Source organism: Molossus molossus, unplaced genomic scaffold (genome assembly GCF_014108415.1).
Source record: "Molossus molossus isolate mMolMol1 unplaced genomic scaffold, mMolMol1.p scaffold_m16_p_4, whole genome shotgun sequence".
NCBI classification, from domain to species: domain Eukaryota; kingdom Metazoa; phylum Chordata; class Mammalia; order Chiroptera; family Molossidae; genus Molossus; species Molossus molossus.
In genome coordinates this window covers 96,770,779-96,795,945 of record NW_023425377.1, presented here as the reverse complement: position 1 = coordinate 96,795,945, position 25,167 = coordinate 96,770,779, and the positions used below count along the sequence as shown (strand labels likewise).

General features: G+C 42.8%; 1 protein-coding gene across 4 annotated transcripts in view; it reads right to left on the bottom strand.

Annotated features, from left to right (window-relative positions):
- Positions 1-25,167, bottom strand: part of FNIP2 (folliculin interacting protein 2) — a 129,462-nt gene that overhangs the window by 23,844 nt on the left and 80,451 nt on the right. For all 4 annotated transcript variants that reach the window (XM_036239920.1, XM_036239919.1, XM_036239918.1 and 1 more), the window contains 7 exons: positions 22,290-22,419; positions 14,940-15,141; positions 14,562-14,650; positions 12,585-12,731; positions 12,297-12,466; positions 3,702-5,034; positions 1,296-1,452 (listed from right to left, as the gene is read on the bottom strand). In XM_036239920.1, the coding sequence (XP_036095813.1) occupies positions 1,296-1,452; positions 3,702-5,034; positions 12,297-12,466; positions 12,585-12,731; positions 14,562-14,650; positions 14,940-15,141; positions 22,290-22,419 (2,228 nt within the window). The remainder of the gene's footprint in view (positions 1-1,295; positions 1,453-3,701; positions 5,035-12,296; positions 12,467-12,584; positions 12,732-14,561; positions 14,651-14,939; positions 15,142-22,289; positions 22,420-25,167) is intronic.

Sequence of the window (25,167 nt, the reverse complement as noted above, 5' to 3'; positions counted from 1 at the left end):
CAGTGAGGGCATTGTTCTTATTCTACAGTCACTGATGCATGGACCTCTACAATGATATACAAGAGTGCAGTGTTCATGACGAGTATGTCAACACAATGTGGCATTCCTTATACATAGCTGCTGAGAGGTGGTGACCGACCACAAAGTAGGGCAGCTTTAGGAATGTCAGGGTACTAATGTGTTCCCTAGGCTGGCCTTCCAGCGTCAGAGCGCCCCTCCCTGACTCTTTTCTTACCCTACCCAAGGGAGTTATGAGGACATCTGCTTCACTACTGAGCTTTCCTTCCCACTTCACACCAGTTCAGCATAAGTCTGCTGCTGGTTTAGCATGAGCCTGATGTATGTTTAGTCTTCACAGAGGAGGTGCTCAAGGCCAAAGATAACATGCAGTGCCTCTGTTTCACCTCCCAGAAAATAACTGTTGGCGAAGAGGTACAACAAGCCAAATTCCACTTTTTCTTAATGTAGTGAGGAGTATCCCCATTGTACAAGACACGTTTCCGATGCAAAACATCAATTTTTGCACATCTGCCCAATAGTAGCTTAATTATAAACAGGCCCATCAGACTGACACAACAGTTGCTTTCACTGCTCAGTTCCTGTCATGCTGCAGAGAGCAGAAAAGCACTCTGCGGCAGCCACAGTACAATTTTCCAGGAAGACTCGTTAATCTTTACACAGTCATCCTCATGCAGCCATCAGAGTAAACTAAATGATAACCCAGTTAAAATAAATTACTCTGAGGAACTCGTAAGGATCAGGTAAAAAGCAAACCGCATGTGACATCTCTTCAGTCCTCCCCGTGACGGCGTGTAATTGTCACCATCTGTGCTGGTTGCTCTGCTTGCCCAGTCTATAACCTCGCATGCCCCCAGACCCACTCTTTGCCCTTCTCTGTCCTGTGGATCTCGGGAGGCTGACCTCTGTGGACCACAGGCCTGTGCCTGCATCAGCTGGGCCCAGACCCTGGGCCCAGACCGGAAGAGCTTGGAGGCTGGAGCAGAGTGATGTCAGGCATTAGCCACCTCTCCTCAGTGCTCCTGCAACCAGGCAGCCCACTTCCAGGGCTAGCTCTGCTCTCTCAGCTTGCTTGCTCCCTTACCCCTCCAGGCTGAGTGTACTCCCAGCTCAGCTGCTGCTAATAATCCCTGGGTGCTTCCCCAAACCTGCCCACACCTCTATAAACAATCTTTCACTATACTCTCTTTGGTCTAACACAGTCTAAACACCTGTGGCTGGGCAGGACCCTGGCAGACACAGTCAGCAGCCAGGGCCTCCAACCTGTGATCACTTACATGGACGGTGTGGACCAGATCAGCCATCAGGCACTGCTTCAGCTTCTCGTCGCTGCTGGTCCCGTGGAGCACCAGGTCAGGCATGTACGTGGGGCAATAACCCGCCAGAAGGGAGCGGCCAAAGTTTCTTACATTCGGGTTGCTGATACTCTGAGACCTAAAACCATATTGGTCCGTTAGAATACATAATAAAAAATAGGCTCCCAGCTGGGAAACCAGGAGACTGTGTCACTGGACCCTACAGGACACCTACTACAATAGGCCACCCTAGATAGCCCAGGAGACATACTAATTCTACCTAATACACAGAAACAAACACAGGGAAGCAGCCAAAATGAAGAGACAAAGAAACATGTCCCAAATGAATAAACAGAACAAAACTCCAGGAAAAGAACTACACAAAATGGAGATAAGCAATCTAACAGATGCAGAGTTCAAACCACTGCTTATAAGGATGCTCAATGAACTTAGTGAGAACTTCAATGAACTCAGTGAGGGCCTCAAGAGCATAAAAAAGGACCAGTCAGAAATGAAGGAAGCAATAACTCTGTAAATTATTCTTTACTTTAGTTAGTTGAAATAATTTACAGAGATTCAACAGTAGAGTAGGTAAAGCCAAGAAGCAAACCATCGATTTGGAATATAACACCCAATCAGAACAGCAGAAAGAAAAAAGAATCCAAAAAAATGAGGATAGTATAAGGAGCCTCTGGGACAACTTCAAGCGTACCAACATTCGCATCTTGGGGGTGCAAGAAGGAGAAGAGAGAGAACAAGAAATTGGAAACCTATTTGAAACAATAATGGTAGAAAACTTTCCTACCGTGGTGAAGGAAACAGACATACAAGTCCAGGAAGCACAAAGAGTCCCAAATAAGACGAACCCCAAGAGGCCCACACCAAGACACTTCATAATCAAAATGCAAAAGGTTTAAGACAAAGAGAGACTCTTAAAAGCAGCAGGAGAAAAGCAGTTAGTCACCTACAAGGGAGCTCCCATAAGACTACCAGCTGATTTCTCAAAAGAAACTTTGAAGGCCTGAAGGGAGTGGCAAGAAATATTCAGAGTGATGAAAAGCAAGAACCTACAACCAAGATTACTCTATCCTGCAAAGCTATCATTTAGAATTGCTGGACATATAAGGAGTTTCCCAGACAAGAAAAAGCTAAAGGAGTTCATCACCACCAAACCATTATTATATGAAATGTTAAAGGGTCTTCTTGAAAAAAAAGATAAAAAACATGAAAAAAATGGCAATAAATATATATCTATCGATAATTGAATCTACAAACAAAATGAACAGCAGAACAGAAACATTCTCATAGAAACAGAGAACATTTTGTTGGCTGCCAGATTGGAGGGAATTGGTGAAAAAAGGTGAAGGTGTTAAGAAGTACAAATTGGTTGTTAGACTGACGAACCTCAAAAGGAAGGGGGTTGGGAGGTAGGAAGAAATAAACCAAAGAACGTATATGCATATATGCATAACCAATGGTCACAGACAACAGTCTGGGGAAAGGCAGGAGGGGGGCGGGAGTGGGGATGAGGGGGGAAAAGGAGGAACATCTATAATACATTCAATAATAAAGAGAAGTTAAAAGGGGGTGGCTCCCTCCTATGTTCTATTGGAACAAAAGTCCCAGTGACACAGGTCAGACTCAGGGCAGCCATCTCATCAGTCCTCCAGTAAGCAGATCATTCGTGTCAGAAGACAGAGGGGGTTGGAGAGTAAAAGGAGTTTTGTTTTCTTTTTCTAATGGTAATGCAGGAAGAAAACAGTACGTTGATGACTGGTTACGAGTTTGCTCTTATATCTCACGTGGAACGTCCACCAGGCAGTCTGTGTCCAGGGAGTGAAGAAAGAGAAAGCCTGCAGGGGAGCTTGCCAAAAGTCTGGCTTTAGGAACCTGACACATCTGCAAGGGTGGTGCCCAGGACAGAGCAGAACAGAAGTCTCCAACTACTGCTCATAGACCAAATAATTGACCTGGTGGAGTGTTAGGAAAAAGTTGTTCTCAGCCGCTTTCACGCTCCTCAGACTGACAGGAGAGAAGCTGCCCCTAGTGCCCTCCACCTCCTCCCGAGCAAGGCGTCTGCTGCCAGCTGTGCAGCCCCATCTAGACGACAGAACATACCCCTCCCTGCTCCCACCACCTCTGCATCCCCTCGCTTCCCCAGATGTCCCAATCACTGCAAAGATGCCCAGCTGCCCCCTCACTCAGAGCGCTTGGATGCACTCAGCCAGGGGTCATCCTCAGAGAAAGGGCAGGCTGGAATCTGTATTGGTTGGATAACGCTTCTAATACTTTGAGAAAAAAACGTGTGTGAAACTGCCAACAGCAGCTAACATGATCACGGCCATACTCAAACCCAGTTCTCCCTGCACCCCAGCCTGCTGGCATTACCTGGGCAGAGGCAGCTCCACTTCCAGTGACCCTTCGGTCCAGTCACTGCTATGACCAAGATTCAGTGCAGCTGAAGCACATGCTTCATCATCGCTGTCTCCAAGAGCGCTATCCGAGCTCTCATTTCTGGGAATGTCTCCTTCAGTCCTGAAGTTGGCTGTTCCATTGGTATCCCCACAGGGGACATCTGTAGCGACTGAGACGCCAGAGTCCTGCTGCACACACCTGCTGGGCACAGGCTCTACCAAAGACCCCTCCTCCTCCTTCGGATACAAACCCCTGGTTCTCTCGGGCACTCTCTGTCCAGTCCCTGCAGCACTGGCATCAGGTGCAGGTGAGTCAGCAGCGGGGCCAAGCGGCCCAACAGCATCTGCTGCAGCCTTGGTTCTGAAGCCTCTGTCCTCAGCATAAGCCCTGTCAAATTCACCTTCATTCCCCTCGGATGGCCGATTCTGAGGACAGCAGACCGTCTGCCGGAAGCCAGGCAGGAAGGAGCACCTAGAAACCTGCTGGTCCTGAGCCATGGCAGTGGCCACCCTGGGCTCACCCACGGGACAACCTGCCAACTCTGGGTACTGTCTGCAGGCCTTTAGCCACTCCTCCATTTTCTGAGTGCGGCTTTCAAGGTCGGACTCTGGAGATACGGAGCTTCCAATCTGGAAAGTGACCTTTTCTAAGGGAGGCTTCTCCCGGGAAAGTCTGTCTGGGCAAGGCCAGGCGGCTGACCGGTCTGGTAGCTTCTTAGGCATCTCTCCTTTCAACTCCTCACTGATCTTCGATCCTGTCCCCAAAGCGTCACTACTGGAGAACCGTGAACAGCCATCTGGTGGGGCCTCTTTTTCACTTTCTTCATCCCCACAAAATGCATCCTGAGGTTTCCAAGAACTGTCCACGGCTGGGTCCTGGTAGCCCGTGCTGCAGGCCGCAGAACTCTTGTTTCCTTCTTTGTCAGGTTTGGGACATAGGTCTCTAATGTCACTGTCCTCTGGGGTCCCAGTCGGGTCCTCGGGCCCAGGGCCCCTTCCCTCAGTGGTCACCATCGCCGGTGGCAGGATGGGGGGAAGGAGAGCAGGTTCGCTTCTCACCGTGACGACCACATACTCCGACTCCTCCACCTCCCCCCTCTCCAAGGCTGTCGTGATGCTGCTCCCATTCAACACCTGGTCCCCTTCTCCATGATTCCCACTCCAGGTCAGCTGGTTCTCTTGCAGCTCAGAGCAGCGGAGGAAGTAGGTCAGGACGTAAAGTATGCGCTGGACCAAATCCTTCTGCTTCCCCACCACCACGGTGCGCGTCAGCCTCACCGGAGAGCCGATGGCTCCGTAGAGATCGCCTACAGAGCCAAGTGGACACAAGGACAAAGTCATCTAGGGTGAGCATGTCACGAATACGTCGGCTTTTACAAGAGAAAAACAGATGACTTAGTCCTAAACTAGAGTTGCTCGTCACACAACTAATTGAGGCAAAAAGGTAATGTCCTAGTAGTGGTTATATTTTGGTTTTGCCTCTATAGTGGAGAGTCTGCCTCAAAAGGCTGGGCACAGGTTGCAGCCCGCCACTCCTGGTGCAAGGGGACAGCGCCGGTACACACAGCCCCTCGGCAGGTCAGCCCATGCAGCTCACTGGCTGGCCAACTCCCACCCTCCAAGGAAGGCTGAAGCCAGAGCCCTGAATATGTGACCAAATCAAATACTGTATCTTGGAAACTAGAATGATGAGACTTTTTCAGAAGAACTCCTGGACAAGAGACCTTGGGGTGAAATCCAAATTCAAAGATCACTGAATTGAAGTGCAGTGAATCAATTCAAAATACTTAATGAAATGGCCCGTTTAGAATTATCTCAATTTACACACCTGCACCAATTAGACTCAATTTGATCAATAAAAAAGAAATCCCTTAGTCAAGAATACTATGATTCTGAATATGAATGAATCTGAATATTTCTATTACTTCACATGAAAATGCTGCTGGAAAAAGTATGTCCCATAAGTTATATCCTGACAAGCTGATTAAAAATTTAGGCTAATGAACCATGAACATTTGGCTTAAAGGGCAAATGTGTCAATGAGCCCAGCAGTATAAGCTTTTCATCACAAGCATTGGTCAAGCCCTGGCCGGGTGGCTCAGTTAGTTGGAGCATCATCCCATACACCAAAGGCTGTGGGCTTGATTCCTACTCAGGGCATATACCTAGGCTGCAGTCACAATCTCCAGTCAGGGTGTGTACGGGAGGCAGCCAATTGATGTTTCTGTCTCACATCAATGTTTCTCTTTCTTTCTCTCCCCCTTCTCTCTCTAACATCAATAAATACATATTGAGTGAGGTCTAAATAAATAAAAGTATCGGTCAAGTGCCTGGATTAAAATCATTGCACTTGACAAGTTACATATAGTAACAATGATGACAATTACAACAAAAAGCCAACATTTACAGACTGTACAGGCACAGTGCTCAATGTCTGATGTGGATTTATCTCGTTTACACCTCTACATAACCAACCCAGGTTTAGAAACCATTATGGGAATAATCAAAATGTTGGAATAAATCAAAACCTCTACATAAAGGAGAGGAGAACATAATAGCTATAAATAACTCAGGAAGTCAGAACCCATGTGAGGAGTGCATCTGGAGAGAGGAGGGAAGGCATTAATAAGGGCACAGGATAGATAAAACTAATGAATTTGATAGATTAAGACTGAAGAATTTATGGGAACCCTCAGGAAGTACCTCCTGTGGACTGTTCCCTAGGGTAACGCTACTGCTCCCAAGAACCGAAAGGGCAGGACAGAGACATTCAACAGTCCTCTCTGTGACAAGATGGATGGCAGCCTACCAGAGCTTTATCTTTGAGGCTTTTGCAGCTGACTGAGAAATCATCCAAGAATTCAGAAGAATAACTCAGAACTGTAGTCTAAGCTAGGACAGATACTTCTGTTTGAGAAAACGTTCTTGACTAAGAATTTACTGTTACTTCCCAGAGATTACATGGCCCGCTGCTGCAGGGCATCCCGGCCATGGCAGGCATTCATCGGACACTTGTTAAACCAGTCTCGATGTTAATAAAGAAGATAAGCTTTACACATCCGAAATCTGGTATAAAAAAAACCACAGCCCTGGCTGGTTTGGTATAGTGGTTAGAGCATTGGCCCATGGACCAAAGAGTCACGGGTTCGATTCCAGTCAAGGGCACTTTGGTTGTAGTTTGGTCCCTGGTCCTGGTTGGGGTCATGCGGGAGGCAACCAATTGATGTGTCTCTCTCATATTGATGTTTCTCTCTCTCTCACTCCTACTCTGTCTGAAAATAAATGGAAAAATATCCTCGGCTGAGGATTAAAAAAAAAAAAAAACCACAGAGGAAAGGCCACTCAGAATGACAATATTAGTTTTCAATGTATTTAATATTTTAATAACTAAGTCATAAGTTTAAAAAAGTAAAACAAAGATGGCTATTACAAATACAATTTATAATAGTTTAAACTCTATAAAGTAATGAGAGTAATGTGTGTGGATAACGCCATTACTTTAGGGCCAGACTTCATAAAAATAATGCACCAATAACAGACCTGCAATATTAAAGATTTACTGGATCTTGAGCTCTAAGGCATTTTTTTGAGTCCCAGACTGACAAAGTTACTAATTTTAAAATAGATTCATTCCGTTGTTCTCCTGAGTATAATTCTGCAAAATGAAGGCAAGGTGCACAACCACGTGAATGGACTCAACACTACTGAACTGTGCACTTGAATGGTTAAGATGATAATGCTATGTTCTGTGCTTCTTTTTTAAGCACAATTTAAAACACAAACTTAAATTTAAGAAAAGCAGAAAATGGGCGAAAGACAGAAAAAGAGATGCAGGTAAAACAGAGAGAGGGCAGAGACAGAGAGTATATGAAGCAGGGAGGGGTGCGGACAGCCTGAGAGCACAGATCAGGGAACGCAGACAAACAGGGGTACACAGAGTGGACACCAGAAAGGGAGCAGAGGAACAGAGAGTGCAGCTATGGTAGGAAGAGGGGAAGAACAGACAAAGTGTAAGGAGAGGAAAAGAAAAAGAAGGGAGATGATGAATGGAGAGGAACAAAATGATAGAGAATAGGAGAGACGCACAAGAGGTTGGAGCAGAGGTGAGGAAGGCAGAGAGGGAAAAGCATACATAGGAAAAGAAAACAGAGGGCGAGGGGAAGAAAAAAGATGCCCAGGAAAAGTGAAAAGACAGAAACACAAAGCAGAAAGAGAGGGGACAGAATAAGAAAGGGGGAGAGAATGAGGTGAGAAACAGATAATTCTGCAGCGTCTTAAAGGGAATGGACAACTGAGACGGTGAGAGAGGTGGGGGAACAGGGAGATGGAGCAACAAAGGCAGTGGAGAGAGAAACTGAGAAAATTAAAAAGGAGACAAGGAGAAAAACTAATTATCTTAAAGGGCTGCTTATTCATTGATTACATTCTAATCAACATGTATATGCTATGAAGTCCCTTTAAACAGTGTTGCCCTCATGCTAAACATTGTAACTTATTTTATCTTTATTATCATTTATTTCAAACTATTCTGTAATTTCTCTTGCGAAGTATGGGCTATTTAAATGTGGTTGTTTAGTTTCTGAGCAAGTGGACATTTTCTCCTTATATATATTTTTTATTTATAGTCTAATTCCACTGTATTCTGAAACATACAATTTAAACTTCTGGAGGAAAAAATAAAGAAGAAATTTCAGATTCTTATACTTGTATTAATTTAAACCAATGATCCCAAAGCTTTTATTTAGAGGAGAAAAACTGCTTTTCATTTCCATAAATTCTTGAGGTCATCAGGTTAAAAAGGGACCCACATGAAACTCCTCGATTCAGTCAGTGGTGAAAGACAATGGCTTTCCAACATTGTATATCCATCCCAAGAAAGAAACACATTTTAGACTGCAACCTCACACTCCCTCTAAAACAAAACATTTTACAAAACACCTGTCACTCTGATACTTTCCATTCTATTGTACGTTCTAAATGCTCTTTTGACCTACTAAGCAGCTTGCACAACAACCCACTAATGGGTGGTTAGTCACACTTAGAAAAACCTGTATGCAGAAAGCATGTGTTAGGCAGAAGTGGGGATGCTAAGCTCCCGAACAGCAAGCCAAGGAGAATGTGAAGGGCTTGGCTTGTTGCTTCCAGCTTCTTTTTTCATTTTCCTGGGAATGCTGAAAAAATCAGGCAGAAGTGGGCATAGCAGTGGTACTGTTATTGTTGTAATTAACTGGTTAATATTAATAACAGAAAGAGAGCAAAGGGGAGGCCAGACATTATAAGCATGGCCATTTGGGCAGCTTCACCAGGAAGCCATAGCTTCATGCTCCCTAGGGAACCACTGGTCCATTCCCTGCAGATCGCTGGGGCAAGGAATCGAACAAAGGGGGAGATGGGCACATGCACAGTGAAGTTGGTGTGATGTAGGGAAGGTAGGTGCCTGTCAGTCTAGTCTGGGGAACAATGGATTGTCTAGGGGGCGGACTCTAGCAAAAGTGTGCAAAATCTTGGAAAGTCAAAATTCCAAAGAGTTCCCTCTCTTGTTCTTGCTCGTCCTTGATCACTCTTGCTCCATGACCCACATTCACCTGTGCACTCACCTGTTCTCTCTCCATAGTCATGTGGCCTTAAGCAGCTGCATGGTCCATGGTCATGCGGACCCCATATGCAATGGACTGTAGCTGAGAACACAAAATAAGCTAGCCAGATGCTGAACTGGTTTGTACTTAAATATGGAGCAGACATTTTGGGCAGTTGCCTTAATTCTGGCCCTGCCAAAGATGAGACTAGATGTCTTCCATGGTGAGAAAGACAGAGATGAGACCTTGGAAGGTAACCCCCTTAATCTTACATCATCAATAAAGCTTTCCATGACACCCCATCCTCTCATGGACGCCTCCAAAAATTCTTTTCCTCATGGCACTTACACTGACTGATAACAGATGGTGACCCAGATGGGACCCACACTGAGAGGAATATCAGCGAGTAGAAAACATCCCTCCACTTCCACTGGTAACAGTACCTGTCCTGGCAAGCTCTCAGATATGCCTTTAAAATAATTCAAGACAGAACATTCTCTATTATTTAGGAAGCTGCATTAAAATGGTATCTGCACCAGTGTTTATTCCCAGTAATTTATATTTTCCTGTTTACTATGACTTGGTAAACAGTTAATGAAAATATAATCATATTTGGAAATAAGTGTCTTCCCCTGTCAAATTATTGAAGCCTCTTGATTTTCTTTCTTTCTTTTTTTTGGTGGTACATGCCCCTAGTGGAAACCGAACCCAAGACTCTCTGGTCTGCAGGCCAACGCTCAACCGCCGAGCCAAACTGACCAGGGAGCCTCTTGATTTTCGGTATAATGAAAACCCAACCACCATTTAACTTGACTTTACAAAGCTATGGCATAACTCTGCACTAGGGCCTCATCCCCTCCTCACAACACTTTGTCAACAGCCAGATACTGTTAGACTGTTTGGGGGAGGGAAGCATGGGACACTCCATAATACATGATCTCCTTTGAAAAGGACTGTGAGACCATAGGAAAGGACTTTGCCTTGTTAAGTTGAACAAAGGGAATTAATGGCTCTCAATTAGTAAAATTTCAAATGAGAAGCACATCTAATATCATTTATCAAATGAAATGCATACTGCTTAATTAACATCATTTTTCGTTGGGTGACCTGGCAGCATGTAACCATGCTTCCTTAACATCCAGCCCTCTTCCCTTCATGGTGACCACTTGATAACACGACCCTTCTTCAGGACCACTGGTCCGTAACAAGAACAATAATGCTCTGTCCTCCTCTGGAAGAAACATATGCCCCAGAGTGAGTTAGGCACACTCTGAGTACTTCTGAGCTCAGTACTGATGGCTTGTATTAAATCCATTTTAACATCCACAAATTCTTCATTAATTAATCAATTCCTTATTAATTCATTTAACATGCACTTATTATCTCCCTAACAGTGAGACAGGTATCCTCTTTCTTACACATCTCATGGCCCAGGGCACAAGGGCAACACATCTTTATTACCTATAAAATGAGGGCAAGAGCCCTGAACAGTATGGTTGAATGGTTAGAGCGTTGGCCTGAAGGGTCATAGGTTCGATTCCTGACCATGGGCACATTCTGGGTTGAGGGTTTGTTTAATCCTCACTCGGGTTGGGGTTGTGCAAGGGCAACCAATCGATGTATCTCTCTCACATTAATATTTCTCTCTTTCTCTATCTAGCCCTCCCTCCCTTCCACTCTATCTAAAAATCGATGAAAAAATAGCTTCGGGTGAGGATTAACAAATAAACAAATAAATAAAATGAGGGCAATACTAATAGATTGGAACGAGCATCTAATTAATTAACATGTAAAAAGCACTGAACATAGTGCTTGGCTCACAGTGACAACTCTCATTGTTGTAATTATAATCTGCTGTTTTCTAAGACCTCCAATATTAATGGTTTCATCAGCAGCAACAGTAACAAAGATGCTTTATACAAAACTAACTGAATTCCCACAGCAATCATGAACTATTTTCACCCCATTTTACAGATGAAGAGACTGAGTCAGAGAAGTTAAGTCACTTGCCCATGGACACTGGATTTGATTTGGGCAGTTCTGGCTCTGGCACCCATGTTCTTAGTCTCCTGTATCCTTTTTGCACACCCCCATCAAAGGACTACCCAGGACATCCTGAAATCATCCAAATACAAATCTCCCTCCTCCGCTGGGCAGCAAGCTTCCTGAGGCTAAGCAGTGCACGGCATTCGGCTCCATATCCCTGGCACCTGGCACAGGCTCTAGGACAGTGAGTGTGCACGTTTTACTTTGTCACCCTAAACATCTGATAAATGAACCCAAAACACTCAAAACTGGTCTCATAAGTCCCAAACTCTGTACCCAACTATGACAAAGCATTAGATTCCTATACCATGCCTCGGTATAAAGCTTTGAGGAAATAATGCCACCAACTAATTGCAGGGAAGCAGAGTAGGAAAAAAATAAGGTTTCTGACTTCTACTAAAATTGAAAAGGTGGTAAAATTATAGTGTGCTACTTTCTTTTCTGTCTTTTCTCCTATCCAGTTCATCCTCTAGGGCAGTGGTTCTCAACCAAGGGCTATCTTGCCCCCCCACCTCAGGGGACACTCAGCAATGTCTGAAGAAATTTTTAATTGTCATAACTTCGGAGGGAGTCTTTCATTGGCAGCTAGTGAACAAAGGCCAGCGATGCTTCTGAATGTCCTACACCTACAATACACAAGACAGGCCCCACCCCCAGCAAAGACTTCTGTGGTCCAAAGGGTGATAAAGCCGAGGTTGAGAGACCTTGCTCTGAGGTGATTTGCTGCATGTCTGGGAGAACACAGCGTACTCACACAGCTTTAAAAGAGCGGAACAAAGCTGCTAGCAGGGAAAGGTGAGGAAGCTGGTAGCCTCACAATCAGAAATTGGTGGGCCAGTCTCCAACTCCCTGCATCACCAGATTGGATAGTTAACATCAACGAAAAATCCTAGCATTTCCCCTATTCCATCTCATGCAGTCTCTGAATCATCAAGTCAGGTACTAACCCAGCTGTGCCCAGAGAGGATTATACGGATGTGTTTTGGCCAGCGTGTTCACTGACTGAGAGGTGCGTTTCTCTGAGAAGGCTTTAATGGGAGGGTGATCAACAGGCATGACAGTCGGTACCCAGGCCAGGTGATAGGTTAACACTGCAGTCAGTAAGGCAGCAAAAAACCTTCAAGAAAGGGAAGAAAATACAACCAGGTGAGTCAACGCAGGAAGAGGCATGTCATATACACAAGATACACTGGCCGCAGAACACACACCCCGCACTCCAAAGAGCCAAAGCTTACTGGTTTTTGTTGATCTGTTCTATCAGAAGTGTGAACTCCTTGAGAAAGCGCTGGCAGAGCTGAGTTTTTTCCAAGGTGCTGGACATCATGGTAAGCCACACAGGTTCCGCTATCCTTGGAACAGAATATAAGTTCCAGATAGTCCCTCTATGAAAAGAGAAGAAATACACAGAACTGTCACAAACATTATTTTGGATAATCTTTATATAAAAGAATAAAGAAGATAACAATAAACTGAATCTATGTAGGACTCAAGTGACTCATGCAGAATAGAAAATAGGGGTCAGCACACTATGACCCACAGGCCAAATCTGTCACCTCTTTTGTAAATAAAGTTTTACTGGAACAATTATGTTCATTCAGTACATATCACTGCTTTTGCACAATGGCTAGCTATAAAACACATCCACCCATCCCAAATCAAAATAGATGAGGTATATTCTGACTTGGTTTTCTAGCTGTGTGCATAAAAGAATCAAGACACAATTGAATTCCACCTTGCCAAAAACAGAGCATTTGCTGACGTAGGTAGCAATGACAAGTTACAGTCACAAGGAACTGGGATTCATTTACTAAAACTAAAGTCTCCAAGTGCTAACACTTTATTTTGTCCCCATTTCTGGAGGGACAGGTTGTTGAAGGAAGAACAAGACCTCTCTATGTTCACTGTAAGTGAGGGTTTCTGGCTCTATACCGTCAGATTCTTGACCTCTGGAAAATTGATACTCTCATTAAACTAGTGACCAGACTCTCAAGCACAAGCCAGCTTCTGGTCAGACCACAGCAGGCAACAGTCAAGTACAGTGCTATCCTCACAAACTGCAGAAGACAACTTCATACTACCTACTCCTGACACAGATGACTTAGGTCTTAACAATCACCAGATAGACTAACATATTCCTTGAGTACTTTATACATAACAAGGATACAAAAAAGGCTGGGAATATTGCTCCAAGTGGCATTACAGAGAGCCCTTGTTTATCGCGGTTAATCAGTTCCAGACTCTACCACGACAAATGAATTTCCACGAAGTAGGATGCTTTATTAATATACAGTTGTCCCTCGCCACTTCGCACTTACTATATTTGAAAAAACCACGAGAGAGTAAAGCCCCGAAAGTCAAAGCACGAAGTGGCAAGGGACAGCTGTACAGAGCTCACCAGCATATATCTTAAGCATCACAAAAATGTTCTAAGAACTGTAAAATTTTTTGTGCCTCAGCTCCAGAGTAATAATTTGACTCATTCGCTCCTGACTGCCTTGGAGTGGGACGCGATTTCCCATGGAGAAGTCCGCTCTAAGAAATGGTGTGACAATCCCAGCTTCGCACAGTGAAAGCAAGTCCTACCTGCTACCCAAGGCAAGTTACCTTTCCACCCAAGACATTAGGGACAAGGACTCTAGAGAACTGGTGTCCAAAGTACAAAGCTCATGACTCAGAAACTAACAATGAAGGCACACTATAATATCATCATATAACTTCATGTTCAAACCAGGGCATTTATGGGACAACTCACTGGGTATAAAACCAGGACTGCCCTGGCAAGTGGGAATGTATATTTCCCTGAGATACATACTCTCACCATCTATGCTTTGGACGAGCATCCTTGAACTCAAGTTTCCACATCTGTAAAGTGGGGTAATAGTGCCTACTGTTAGGGCTTTTGTGAGGGTGACATGAAATAATGAACAGGCTTATAAGAGACTCTGGAACATTTGTTTCCTTCATTCATCCTGTTAAAAAACAATTATATCAAAGGCCATCTGTCAGGCAGTAGTGAGGATTACTCGGTGCTAGGTGACTTAAATTTTGTGCTCCTCTGATCTTAGTTTCCTCCTTAAAGGAAGGAGCTGCTAAAGTGACTAATACCTGCCAGCCCCCAATTCTTCCAAGTCATGGTCTCTATGTCTCCCCAGATCCATGGCTGCCACTGTTACTCAGAAATTTGCTAGATTCGACAAACTTTGGGAATTTACCTGAATTCTCCCAGAGCTTCCATCAGACGGCTGACATAAAACTGGACCCGGAGACTTGATTCTGCTATCTTCCTACAGGAGATCATGGCCTTCATTGGAGAGAAACAAGCCAAATTACCGTCCGGTGAAGAAAATGCTGTATAATTATCTAATGGGCTTTATTAATAAAAGATAGTATCATAATCAAAACACTCAAGGTAGTGATGCCTGAAGTCATCAGGAAGCAGTACTTCCTCTCCTGAAGCCATGCTGTATCCGATATCTAATATTAATGGTTTACGTTCTCTGGGAACGTGATCTGATACCTAAACAAAGAGACTGCCACTTTTAAAGACCCATAATCACTTCTCTATTTGAATACCATCACATTCTTATTACCTTTTCAATTGCACTCTTCAGCCTGTTCATGTGAGACTCAAACAGGGGGAAATGGGAAAAAAAGAAGTCCTGGAAGTCCCTCTGGGCTTCTTCTTTCTCACACAGGGAAAAGATGATGCTTATGGCAATTTTCTTCCTCCTAACAATGGCTGGATTAGAACTACAGGTTTCTTCAGCCAAGCTGAATGTCTCGTCAGTTGACCTGGAGGGAAGCAAGTTTGGAGAGTTGCTTCAGGGCATCACACTGAAGACAGACTCTGGTGTGAGTGGATGGCATTCAGGTGGCTAATCCAGAACACTCAGAGTCTTAACCAGGCGCTGATCTACTTCTCACTCATTCACTTCTATAATTCTCTGTCATAAAAAAATAAAAATATATCGCCCTGGCCAGTTTGGCTCAGCGGTTAGAGCGTTGGCCTGCGGTCCGGAGAGACCCGGGTTCGGTTCCCGCTAAGGGCACGTACTTCGGTTGCAGTTTGTCCCCGACCCTGGTTGGTCGTGTGGGTGGCAGCCACTTGATGTGTCCCTTCACGTCGATGTTTCTCTTTCTCTCTCCCTTCCTCTCTCTCCCTCCCACTCTATCTGTACAAAAAATGGAAAAATATCCTCGGGTGAGGATAAAAAAAATAAAAAATAAAATAAAAAATAAAAATATAGCTTACAACCCAACACTATTCCAACATGAAAAACAACAAATAAAAACTGAAAGAAAGTACAGGCCTGGCTGGGTAGCTAAATTGGTTAGAAGGTCGTCCCCATACGCCCAAGTTGCAGGTTTGACCCCTGGTCAGGGCACATACAGGAATCAACCAATAAATGCATAAACAAAGGGAACAACAAACTGACATTTCTCTCTCTCTCCCTCTCCCCCTTCCTCTCTCTCTAAAAATCAATCAATAAAATTTTTTTAAAAAACCACCTGAAAGTAATTTCAGATGTTCCCCAGTTAGACTCTTAGTCCTTTCCCTAGGACTATTTTGTTTTCTTTCTTTCTTTCTTTTTTTTGTTAATCCTCACTTGAGGATATTTTCCTGTTGATATTTAGAGAGAGTGGAAGGGAGGGAGAGAGGGGAAGAGGGGGGAGAGAGAGAGAGAGAGAGAAACACTGAAATGAGAGAGACACACTGATTGGTTGCCTCCCTCACGCACCCCTCCAGAGGCTAGGGATAGAACCTGCAACCCAAGTATGTGCCCTTGACCAGGAATCAAACCTGTGATCCTTCGGTGCACAGGCCGATGCTCCAACCACTGAGCCACCCAGGCCAGGGCTCCCTTGGACTATTCTGCATCAGATTGGTGGTATTTAGGGAGGAGTGCGAAACATCTGTTCACTCAAAACATGAGCCCTTTGTTCTGGTTAACAGACATCAATAGATAAGAATGTGGGAAGACAACGAATCCCATGTGGTATTTCATTTAACCAAGGATCATATTTGGCTATTTACTGGTAGATGAGGCTCACTATCCCAAGGCTGTTCAAATTAGATGAAGTTACCCTCATAAATGTACAGATTAAGCCATGCAGCTGACTTAACTCCCTGGGAAATCCCCCAAACAGAAAGTTCCACCTCTCTTCTGGGATAGTCAAGTTCTCAAAAAACTTAACAGTCTTTGAAGAGACTCTGCTTCTATGACAAGAGACTCATGAAACAAATAAATCCTGACTATATATTCAATTTGTTTTAATCGGTAATCCTCACAAATATCAGCTGACCACGTCTCTTATTTAACTACTCTGAAAAATCAGCATAATGGAAACACAGCTATGAACAGAAAGATTGAAAAGAATTCATCTGTTTTTTCTACAAAGAAATCAAAGTCAAGGCCATAATACTGCACATCACAGCACCTAACCTGGCACATGGCAGTTGTGCAATAAGTTCTCTTCCTCCTTGATTCCACTGTTCAGACTCACATCACCAAATATGTGAGGACACCACTTCCTCCACTGTCTTGACTACAAATTACAACAGAACAATTACTTATGCTTCAAGGAATTCGAGGCAGATTCCTACTCTTGGTCTTAAATTTCTCATTTAGTGCTCTACTCACAATCAATAATGTGCCTGTCATTTCAAGCATACCCACATTTTAAAAAACATACCAACATCAAAAGTTTTACGGTTAAGGAAGCTCTTTTATTTTTAAAGGAAAGGAGATAGACATCTTGTTCTAACCTCAGAGAGAAATGTTATTGTTTCTCTTGACTTCAAGCAAGATCCCAGAGATATAGGTGTGGTCGATAACCAGTAAAATAAAGGCTCTCACTGTCTCAATAACGCCTCTGGAAGGACGTGAGCTCCGGCTGCTGTTGTAAATGGAATGCATTATAATGAACCATCACCTGTTTTCTCCGAGAAATTCCTACATCCTAATCATCTGCTCATCAGGAAAAAATTCTTGAGGCTCTTAGAATTTTACTTAATTTCATATGCTGCTCCCTCTTCTTTTCCAAAGTACCTGTACTATAATTTGTTTTCCTACATCAATTTACTTCTACTCTGTACAGAAAATTCTGAGCTTATTTGACACCAATACTTCCTTGCAACCCTTTTTTGTCTATTTCCCTTCTTATTCAAAATTAAAATGACTGTATCATCCCATTCATCTTTGGCCAATGTGGTATTTAATAATCAAGTTTCAATAAACACTGACCCCTATGCAGATTTATGCAAGGTCTTCGTCTCTACCATGTAAACAATAACCAACTCCACTTCCATGTAGCAGAGAGCGCCCCCTACTGAATTTCTGAAAAACTTCCACAGTTATCAGTGAGGGTAGCTCTTACTTGCTTCACATACTCTCTCTCTCTACTGAATTCTAAAGCAAATGAGCTGTAGTCTTGGACCAGCCACTCAAACTGGAATAAATCAGGTCCTGTGGTGCTATGCTGTAAGTTTATTTTAAAAATTATTCCACAAAGATGTTTTTAAAAATTCAGGTATGCATCCAAATACTTCATCTTATCTTTACCCTTAGTCACTCCCAGGTAAGGTACCATAGACTATTTTTTGCAAATGTGGAAACTGAGGCAGAGATTAATCAACGTGCTTTAGGAACAGAAAACCTCTTAGTGACAATACTGGATTAAGACCCAGGATTTCTGTCTTCCAGCTTAGGCTCATTTCCTGGACACTGGAACCAACCAGGGACCCTACCCCCACGTCTGACTCATCTGCTGGTGTCTGTGCCAGCTGGAACACTGAGGGGAATAGCTGGGAGTAATCACATCAGGGGACATGCCTTCGGGTCAAGGAAAGACCACTGCTACCCACTTAATTATTTTCCTTTAAAAAAAAAAATCAAAAGGAATTTTGTTGACATGAATAAGCATTTATAAACATCATGAGTACTTCAAGATCACAAACAAAGCCAAAACTCTGATTATTTAAGTGCATCTCAGTGCTCTATATTGGATATCAAGACTGCTTAGTCTAATTGTTTATGTCAGCTTTGAACTTAAGCTTAATCTATGGACACCTTAGAACACAAGAAAACGCCATTTTTGTAGGTCAAAGAACATTCCTTCAGCAACTTTACATGGTTGGGTCCGTTTAATAATTCAAGTCAAAACTTTTCTGGGACTTGAGAGCTTGCTCCTTTAAGGGCTTCAGTAGCCTCACTAAGGGATGAACGTGCTGTAGCCTTCCTCCCTCTCCAGGCAGCACTTCTGTGCCAACTGCTCAATGCCCCAGTCTGACTCCCCACCAGGAGCCAGTATTTACCACCTGGCGCAGCAGGGAGCCCGTGGCACAGGTGTCAGTGTGGAACCACTGGTAAGGACTGTGAACATCCTCCCTGACTACCTTTACCTCTCTTAGGAAGAAAGCTTTTGATGACAGTGAGTTTTCTCTCAAAGCCAGAGGCAATCATATTTTTGGTACCCACTGTTCTGTCTAGCACAAGACACTAATTTTTCCACCCACACATCTCCCAAAAAGGAGCCATCAACAGCAACATCCTTTAAATAAAGGATTTTCACAGGCACAAGGATCAATTCAGAATGTCCACTGCGCTTTCCTTCTCAGCGTTAAACAATACTGAGTCCAGGCCAGCTCCACAGGCATGCATTCCGCTCACATGAAGCCCTGCCTGCCCTGGGAAGGGCCCCGAGTTTGGCTTACTATTCTGCAGTTGCCAACTTGAATTCTTAATACTTCTATTATTGAATTTGTAAGTGAAGTCTGATGGGACAAGGGAGCATGAGTGTAAGCAGTAAAGATACCAGACTACAGAGCACGAGGCAGGCTCAGGCCCGAGGGCATGCAACCCAACCGACTAACTGGCCTGGCGGTCAGGTGCTCGCGCACATCTGGGCAATCCAGGGTGCCACAGGCCCCAGCTTGGCAAGACTGGGACCTTGGCCCAGGCTGGTGGCTGTGACAGTGGCAGCAGAAGCAGCGGTGGTCACGACCATGGACGAGTGGAAGGACTTGGGCAGGACTGTGATCCATGGCGGAGGCCAGCTTGTCTATCCATCATCATCTGTCCCTATGAACTCCACACAAATATTTAACTCTCTAACCTGAGGCCCAGGACAGTGAATGATCACAAAATAAGAGACTAGAGAGGACACTGCAATAAAGCTTATCACGAAGTTATTAAAATTCTTCAAAGAGTTTATAATCTCTGGTTTTGAAAACTGCAGCAACATTATAAATCAAATATCCACAGGCACAGAAATAGAAAGTAAATGTAAAGATAGATGCATTGGACAGAACCCCAACAAACTATTTTTTTATGAAGCTTCAGATGAAGAAATTAACAAAGAAGCCCAGTATAAAATTAATTTTTCCATATAGTTGAAGACGCAGTGATAAAATGCATAAGGCATTTTCTTTTCTTTTTAAATTTCTTTTATTTTTTTTAAATCCTCATCTGAGGACATGATTAGAGAGAGGTAGGGAGAGAGAGGAAAAGAAATATTGATCAGTTGCCTTCCGCACATGCCTGACAGGGTATTGAACCACAACCCAGGCATGTGTCCTGACCAGGAATCGAACCAGCAACCTTTCAGTGCACAGGACAGCACTCAACCAACTGAGCCACTCCAGCAGGTGGGCATTTTAAATTATATACAACTCATGAAGACACTTTCAGTTTCTTTTAAGAGCTCCATAAGTTATAGGAAATGTCAGTGAAAACACTAAAATAATCTTGTAGAAATTTACATTTAAAATTAAATTCAGACTTATACAAAATGGGTTTGAGTGAAGAATGAAACCCTTTTAGAAGGACTGTTCTATAAGAATCATCTGATCTAGGTGTACTAAAATTTTGGTTCTGAAAGTTTATCACAAATGTATTTTAATGTTGTCAAAACCTACGAAGTTCCAGGTGCATTAGCAGAAAAATCTTTCTCAAAATAACATTATCAAAAATATTTGCTATCTGGCATTTGCCAGGAGCCACTAATGCTGCTTTCAATTATAGCAACTGATGTATAAATTTTGATAACATAAACAAATGAACTTGCAGAAAAGTGAGCCAGAAAAATCTTATGATAAACAAAGGTATCACATTATTACTATTTCTTATATTATATAAAATTATGACACCAAAGTATTACTTTTTTTAATTTATAAATTTGTTATTATTCATGTGTCACTATTATTCCTATTACATTTTGTAAGTAAAATATTTTTAAGGGGAAAATTACACTTGAGTACTCTTAAATAGTACTTTTTCCTGCTTTTTTGAACAAGGGGCCCTGCCTTTTCATTTCTGAGCCCAAGATGTCTATTTTAGGTGTAAGTCCACTAGAGGGTCAGTAGTTCCCAATGCCAGGTCTTCATTCAAATTGAAGTTTTTAAATAATTTTGGAGGACTGGGCCGGGAAGAGGTCTAAACGGGAAGTCTTCCAAGACCCACTTACTCCTTTCAATCACAGACGCGGTAGTGACAGTGAGGATAGCGGGTCACCTTCTCCTGGCAGCTGCAGTTACAACAATGATAGCAATGGCAATAATAATAGTAAACAAGCCGTCCTGGCCAAAATTTTATCTTATCCTGGCCTGACTTGACTTGCTATATCTCTTTTAACTTCTCCAACAATGCTGTGAGGCCGACACTACTATAATTACCAAACTGCAGGCGAGGAAGCAACACTTAGGCTCCAGGTGAACTGATTTGCACATTCATTTAGTGAGGGACAGGGCTAGGACGTGTCCCCACACCAAATTCCAAGCTCTTACCCATTCCGTTCAAAGTCCACCAAACCAAAAGCAGTTTCACAGTGAGTGGTGCAGCTATACTTTTTTTTTTTTCTAGCTCCCTGTGATCGTGAGAGCAACAGGAGATGAGAAGGGGCCTGCTATGTACCACACACACACCCTGACTCCTGGCTTCTCAGTTGTCTTCAGCACCATCTCCTCCAGGAAGGACCCCCAATGACCCCCAGAACCACCAGCAAGTGGTCTCTCCCTTCTCAGAGTCCCAAAGTACTTTATGCCTCTCTATTGCATTTATCATTTAAGATCTTTATACCATTATTTATAGTATATATTTTCAAACTACTTAAATGCAGGCAAGTACCTGAACTGTCTTCATATCTTCACAGATTCCCTACATATGGTGAGTACAGTCAATTTACTAAGCCAATCAATTTACATCTGTCATAGGAACAACCTATCTTAATTCCCTTTTGAGTTTCTGGGTTGCAGAAGAGGTTGGAAGCTACTGCCGTAACATCATCATAAGCCAAAAATGTCCATCTTGTACACAACTAAACTTTAGATCTAAAAGCATGCCAGGCAGGTACCAGAATTATCAAGGGACTGCTTTGTGAATCATACAAATGTCTAAACACTACGCTGTACACATAAAACTAATATAAAATATTACTAAATGAAAAGTAATAAAAACCAACTGAAATGAAGGCAGAAAATATCTTGATGCCACCTCTATTCATAATCTGATTAATGACTGTTAGTTTAAGAATTTAAGTTTCATAAAAAGAGTATGTCACAACCTTTGAGTTCACCTATTTCAAAGACCACATGGGTGTCACAGCAAGCCAAGGAAGGGATTTATCTTCCTACTAACGCACAAGAGCTGCATCTGGAAGGAAGCCAGTTGAAACACAGAGCATATGCATTTTAAATTAACACTGAATATAGCTTATACATGACATACTACCCAGATATTTCCCAGTGTCTTCCAAAAGAGGAGATTGTTGTTTTTATTTGTTCTTACCCAGAAACTTCTAACTTGCAAAGTTCGGGCTACCCTGAAGCCCGTCAGAGAGTTTCAGGTCTCGTTCCCTGGACAATGGTGAGCACAGTGTCCTGCCAATCCCACCACGCTGCCTGCACTAGCTCCCTTCTCAGCAAGAGGAAATACGCAGCTCACCTCCTTGGAATGATGCCGTTTTCCAAACTTGTTGTCTGACTTCGAAGCCAGCGGCGCTGGTAACTGCTGGATGAGGACGTAGAGGAACTTGGAGATGGAAAAGGTGTAATCAAAAGGCTGCTTAGGGAGGCTGTGGGGAGGAGAAGTTAAAAGTTGAAAGTTGAGGTCAATGAATACTGTGTAGCTACATAAAAAATACATGCCAAGGAACCTCAATTTACAGGTTCTATCAGTCATATCCAGCAGGGGGAGACATAACTTCTCTCTCACTAAGACTTATGTACAGCAAAGAAAACATCCTTTAAAAAGAAAAACCAATGAAGAGAAACAGGGATTACAGACCTAGCAAGTGCATCAATTACCTGGCCCCATTTGCAACATAATTATTACTCATTCAATCAGAGTGCCGAGTGCAGATTTCTCATATAATAGTCCACATATAACATAACTGTTTATATCGCTACCTGCTAACCAATGCCATGCTCAATTTTTACCTACACAGGTATAAGTAAATCTAGGTGAAATCTAGACAAATGAGTACTTGCTCCATATTATATCCTCTCTCCTGCTCACCATCTCCAAATACACAATATTTATCCCTCCTGCCCCCACCTCTCCAGCCTCTAGTCTTAAATATGTTTTCTGCCTCCGAGCCTCTCTCTGTTTCCTTCTGCTACATAATATTAGAGGCCTGCACTGGGGCTTGCAGTAAGTGTGAGCTGATATGCTGGCCCAGACTTCTCTAACAGGCAGGGAGGGACTGGTCCATCTCAGGCAGGCAAAAGGTTTCTTTCAACTCAAAGCAGCTTGGCAGTTGTCTAAGGTTTGGAAGAATGGAAAGAGGAGACAGGCTTTCTCTTTTTACTTCCCTGGGGCTAAGGAATTGGACACTGAAATGTCATGTCACTCAGTTCAGTGAAAAAGGAAATGGGGTGTTACAGATGGCTAGTTAACATTTTCAGAAGCAAAGCACAGAGCAAAACAAAGTGACTTCAGCAAACACAGTGGACTATGCTCATAGGTATCACTTGATAAGGCAATTTCTCCAAATGACTATGTTTATTTATACTTTTACAGGAAGATGGAAATAACTCTGATCTGAGTTCTTAAATACACAGGAGTCACTTGGCTACTAGCCAATAATCAATAAGCTAATGCTGAGTGTCTACCAAGTGCCAGGTGTTGTGCTAGTCAACTGGGAAACCCTGGTAGACAAGATACATACGTATATGCCTGCATAAAGCTTCAAGTCTAGGAGACTATATCAATGAATTCCCAGGCTACAAAATTTAGATGCATAACGACTTCTTACCACAGCAGAGGTCTATGAGATGCTTTGTGCCCCTTGTACCCAGGACGTGCCCTGACTACAACAGACAATACATGCTTACTAAATATACAGCACTTCTACACCAAAGTGTTACCCAGATGTGCGTGGCCCCAGCAGGTGGCCTCTGTGTGAACCTTGATTTAAGCCTGGATTTAAATCTCCAAAATCAAATCCACATTTCAAATATCAGTGAGTTGGTAATTTTACTGAGAATTTTGAAAGGAGAGAGAAGAGAGTTTTTCCTCAAAACCACACAAAATTATTTAATAAAAAAATTAGAAAGTTCTGCCCCACCTCCTAAATTCTCAGAGTCCCCTAACGATCTAGAAGAGCCCTGCTCCCTTCCCCCAAATCTTCAGGGTCCCATGTCTTTCTCTCTGTCTTCTGCTGAGCAAATAAGCTTCTTTGGCAGGTGGAGGAAAGTTGAGGGGTAGTACTTGAATTATAAATTTTTTTTCCCATCACAGAAGCAAGACTGCTGTGGTAAATATAGCAATACAATTTACAATTTACTCTGAAAATTGTATGGTTATATAATTCAGTTTAGTGAACTGTGTAAAAGCCCAAACTCCCAGTTCAAATCCCAGTTCTGCCACTCACCAGCTGTGATACTTGGGTAGGTTACTTAACCTGTCAGCTTTCTCATCTGTAAAATGGGGACAATATAGTACCACATCTCAGGATTTTTCATGAGAGCCGCAATCTGCTAGTGTGTTATGAATTGTTTATTGGATCGAAATCAACATTTAAAAAACATGAAAACAGAGTATAGCGCAGTGTTAATATTTAATAAATGAAACTTTTGTTTGTTATTTATAAAGATGTTTATTACTGGATCATAATGAGAAATGCATTTCCATTTGTTGCAGACAAAAGAAAAGTTTGAAAAACACTGATCTATTTCCTAAGGTTCCTGTGAGGATTAAACAATCCACATAAAACATTTAGTCCAGCGCCCCAAACAACAAATGTTAGCTATTTATTCACTCTCTCTGATAATTCTTAGAAAACGTGGACTAATTGAGACATTTTGGAGTACTAAATGGTTATTAATGCTGATTAGCTAATTATGAAAAGAAACTAGGACTTGTAATAGAGACATAAAAAGGAAAGGAAAAAAATTGAAATAAAAAAATAGAAGAAACTATTCCCTTTATCCTCATTAAAAAATGCTGAATAGTAATGTTTATGGCATACAAATGAAATATTAAGCTAAAGTGCTGGCTTAGAGCCATCCAGCATTTCCTCATCAAAAATATCTTAATATTATTTAATAATATTTTTATGGAAAGTACTGTGGTATAATATCATCAATCAGATACTCTGAGAAACAGTACAGTTACAACTCTCAAATGCAAAACCAGGCTTACTTTTGACCCACAAATACTACCGTTTTTCATGACAAAAGGGTGGATTCAGCTATCTGTTCAACCAGCACTCAGTGTTTGACTGTTGGCGAGGCTCCGGTCTGAGAGGCAGTGCAGTGTGATGCAATGCCTGAGCTCTGCTATACACCCCACTCACCTGAGAGCTTGTACCTGGCCAGGT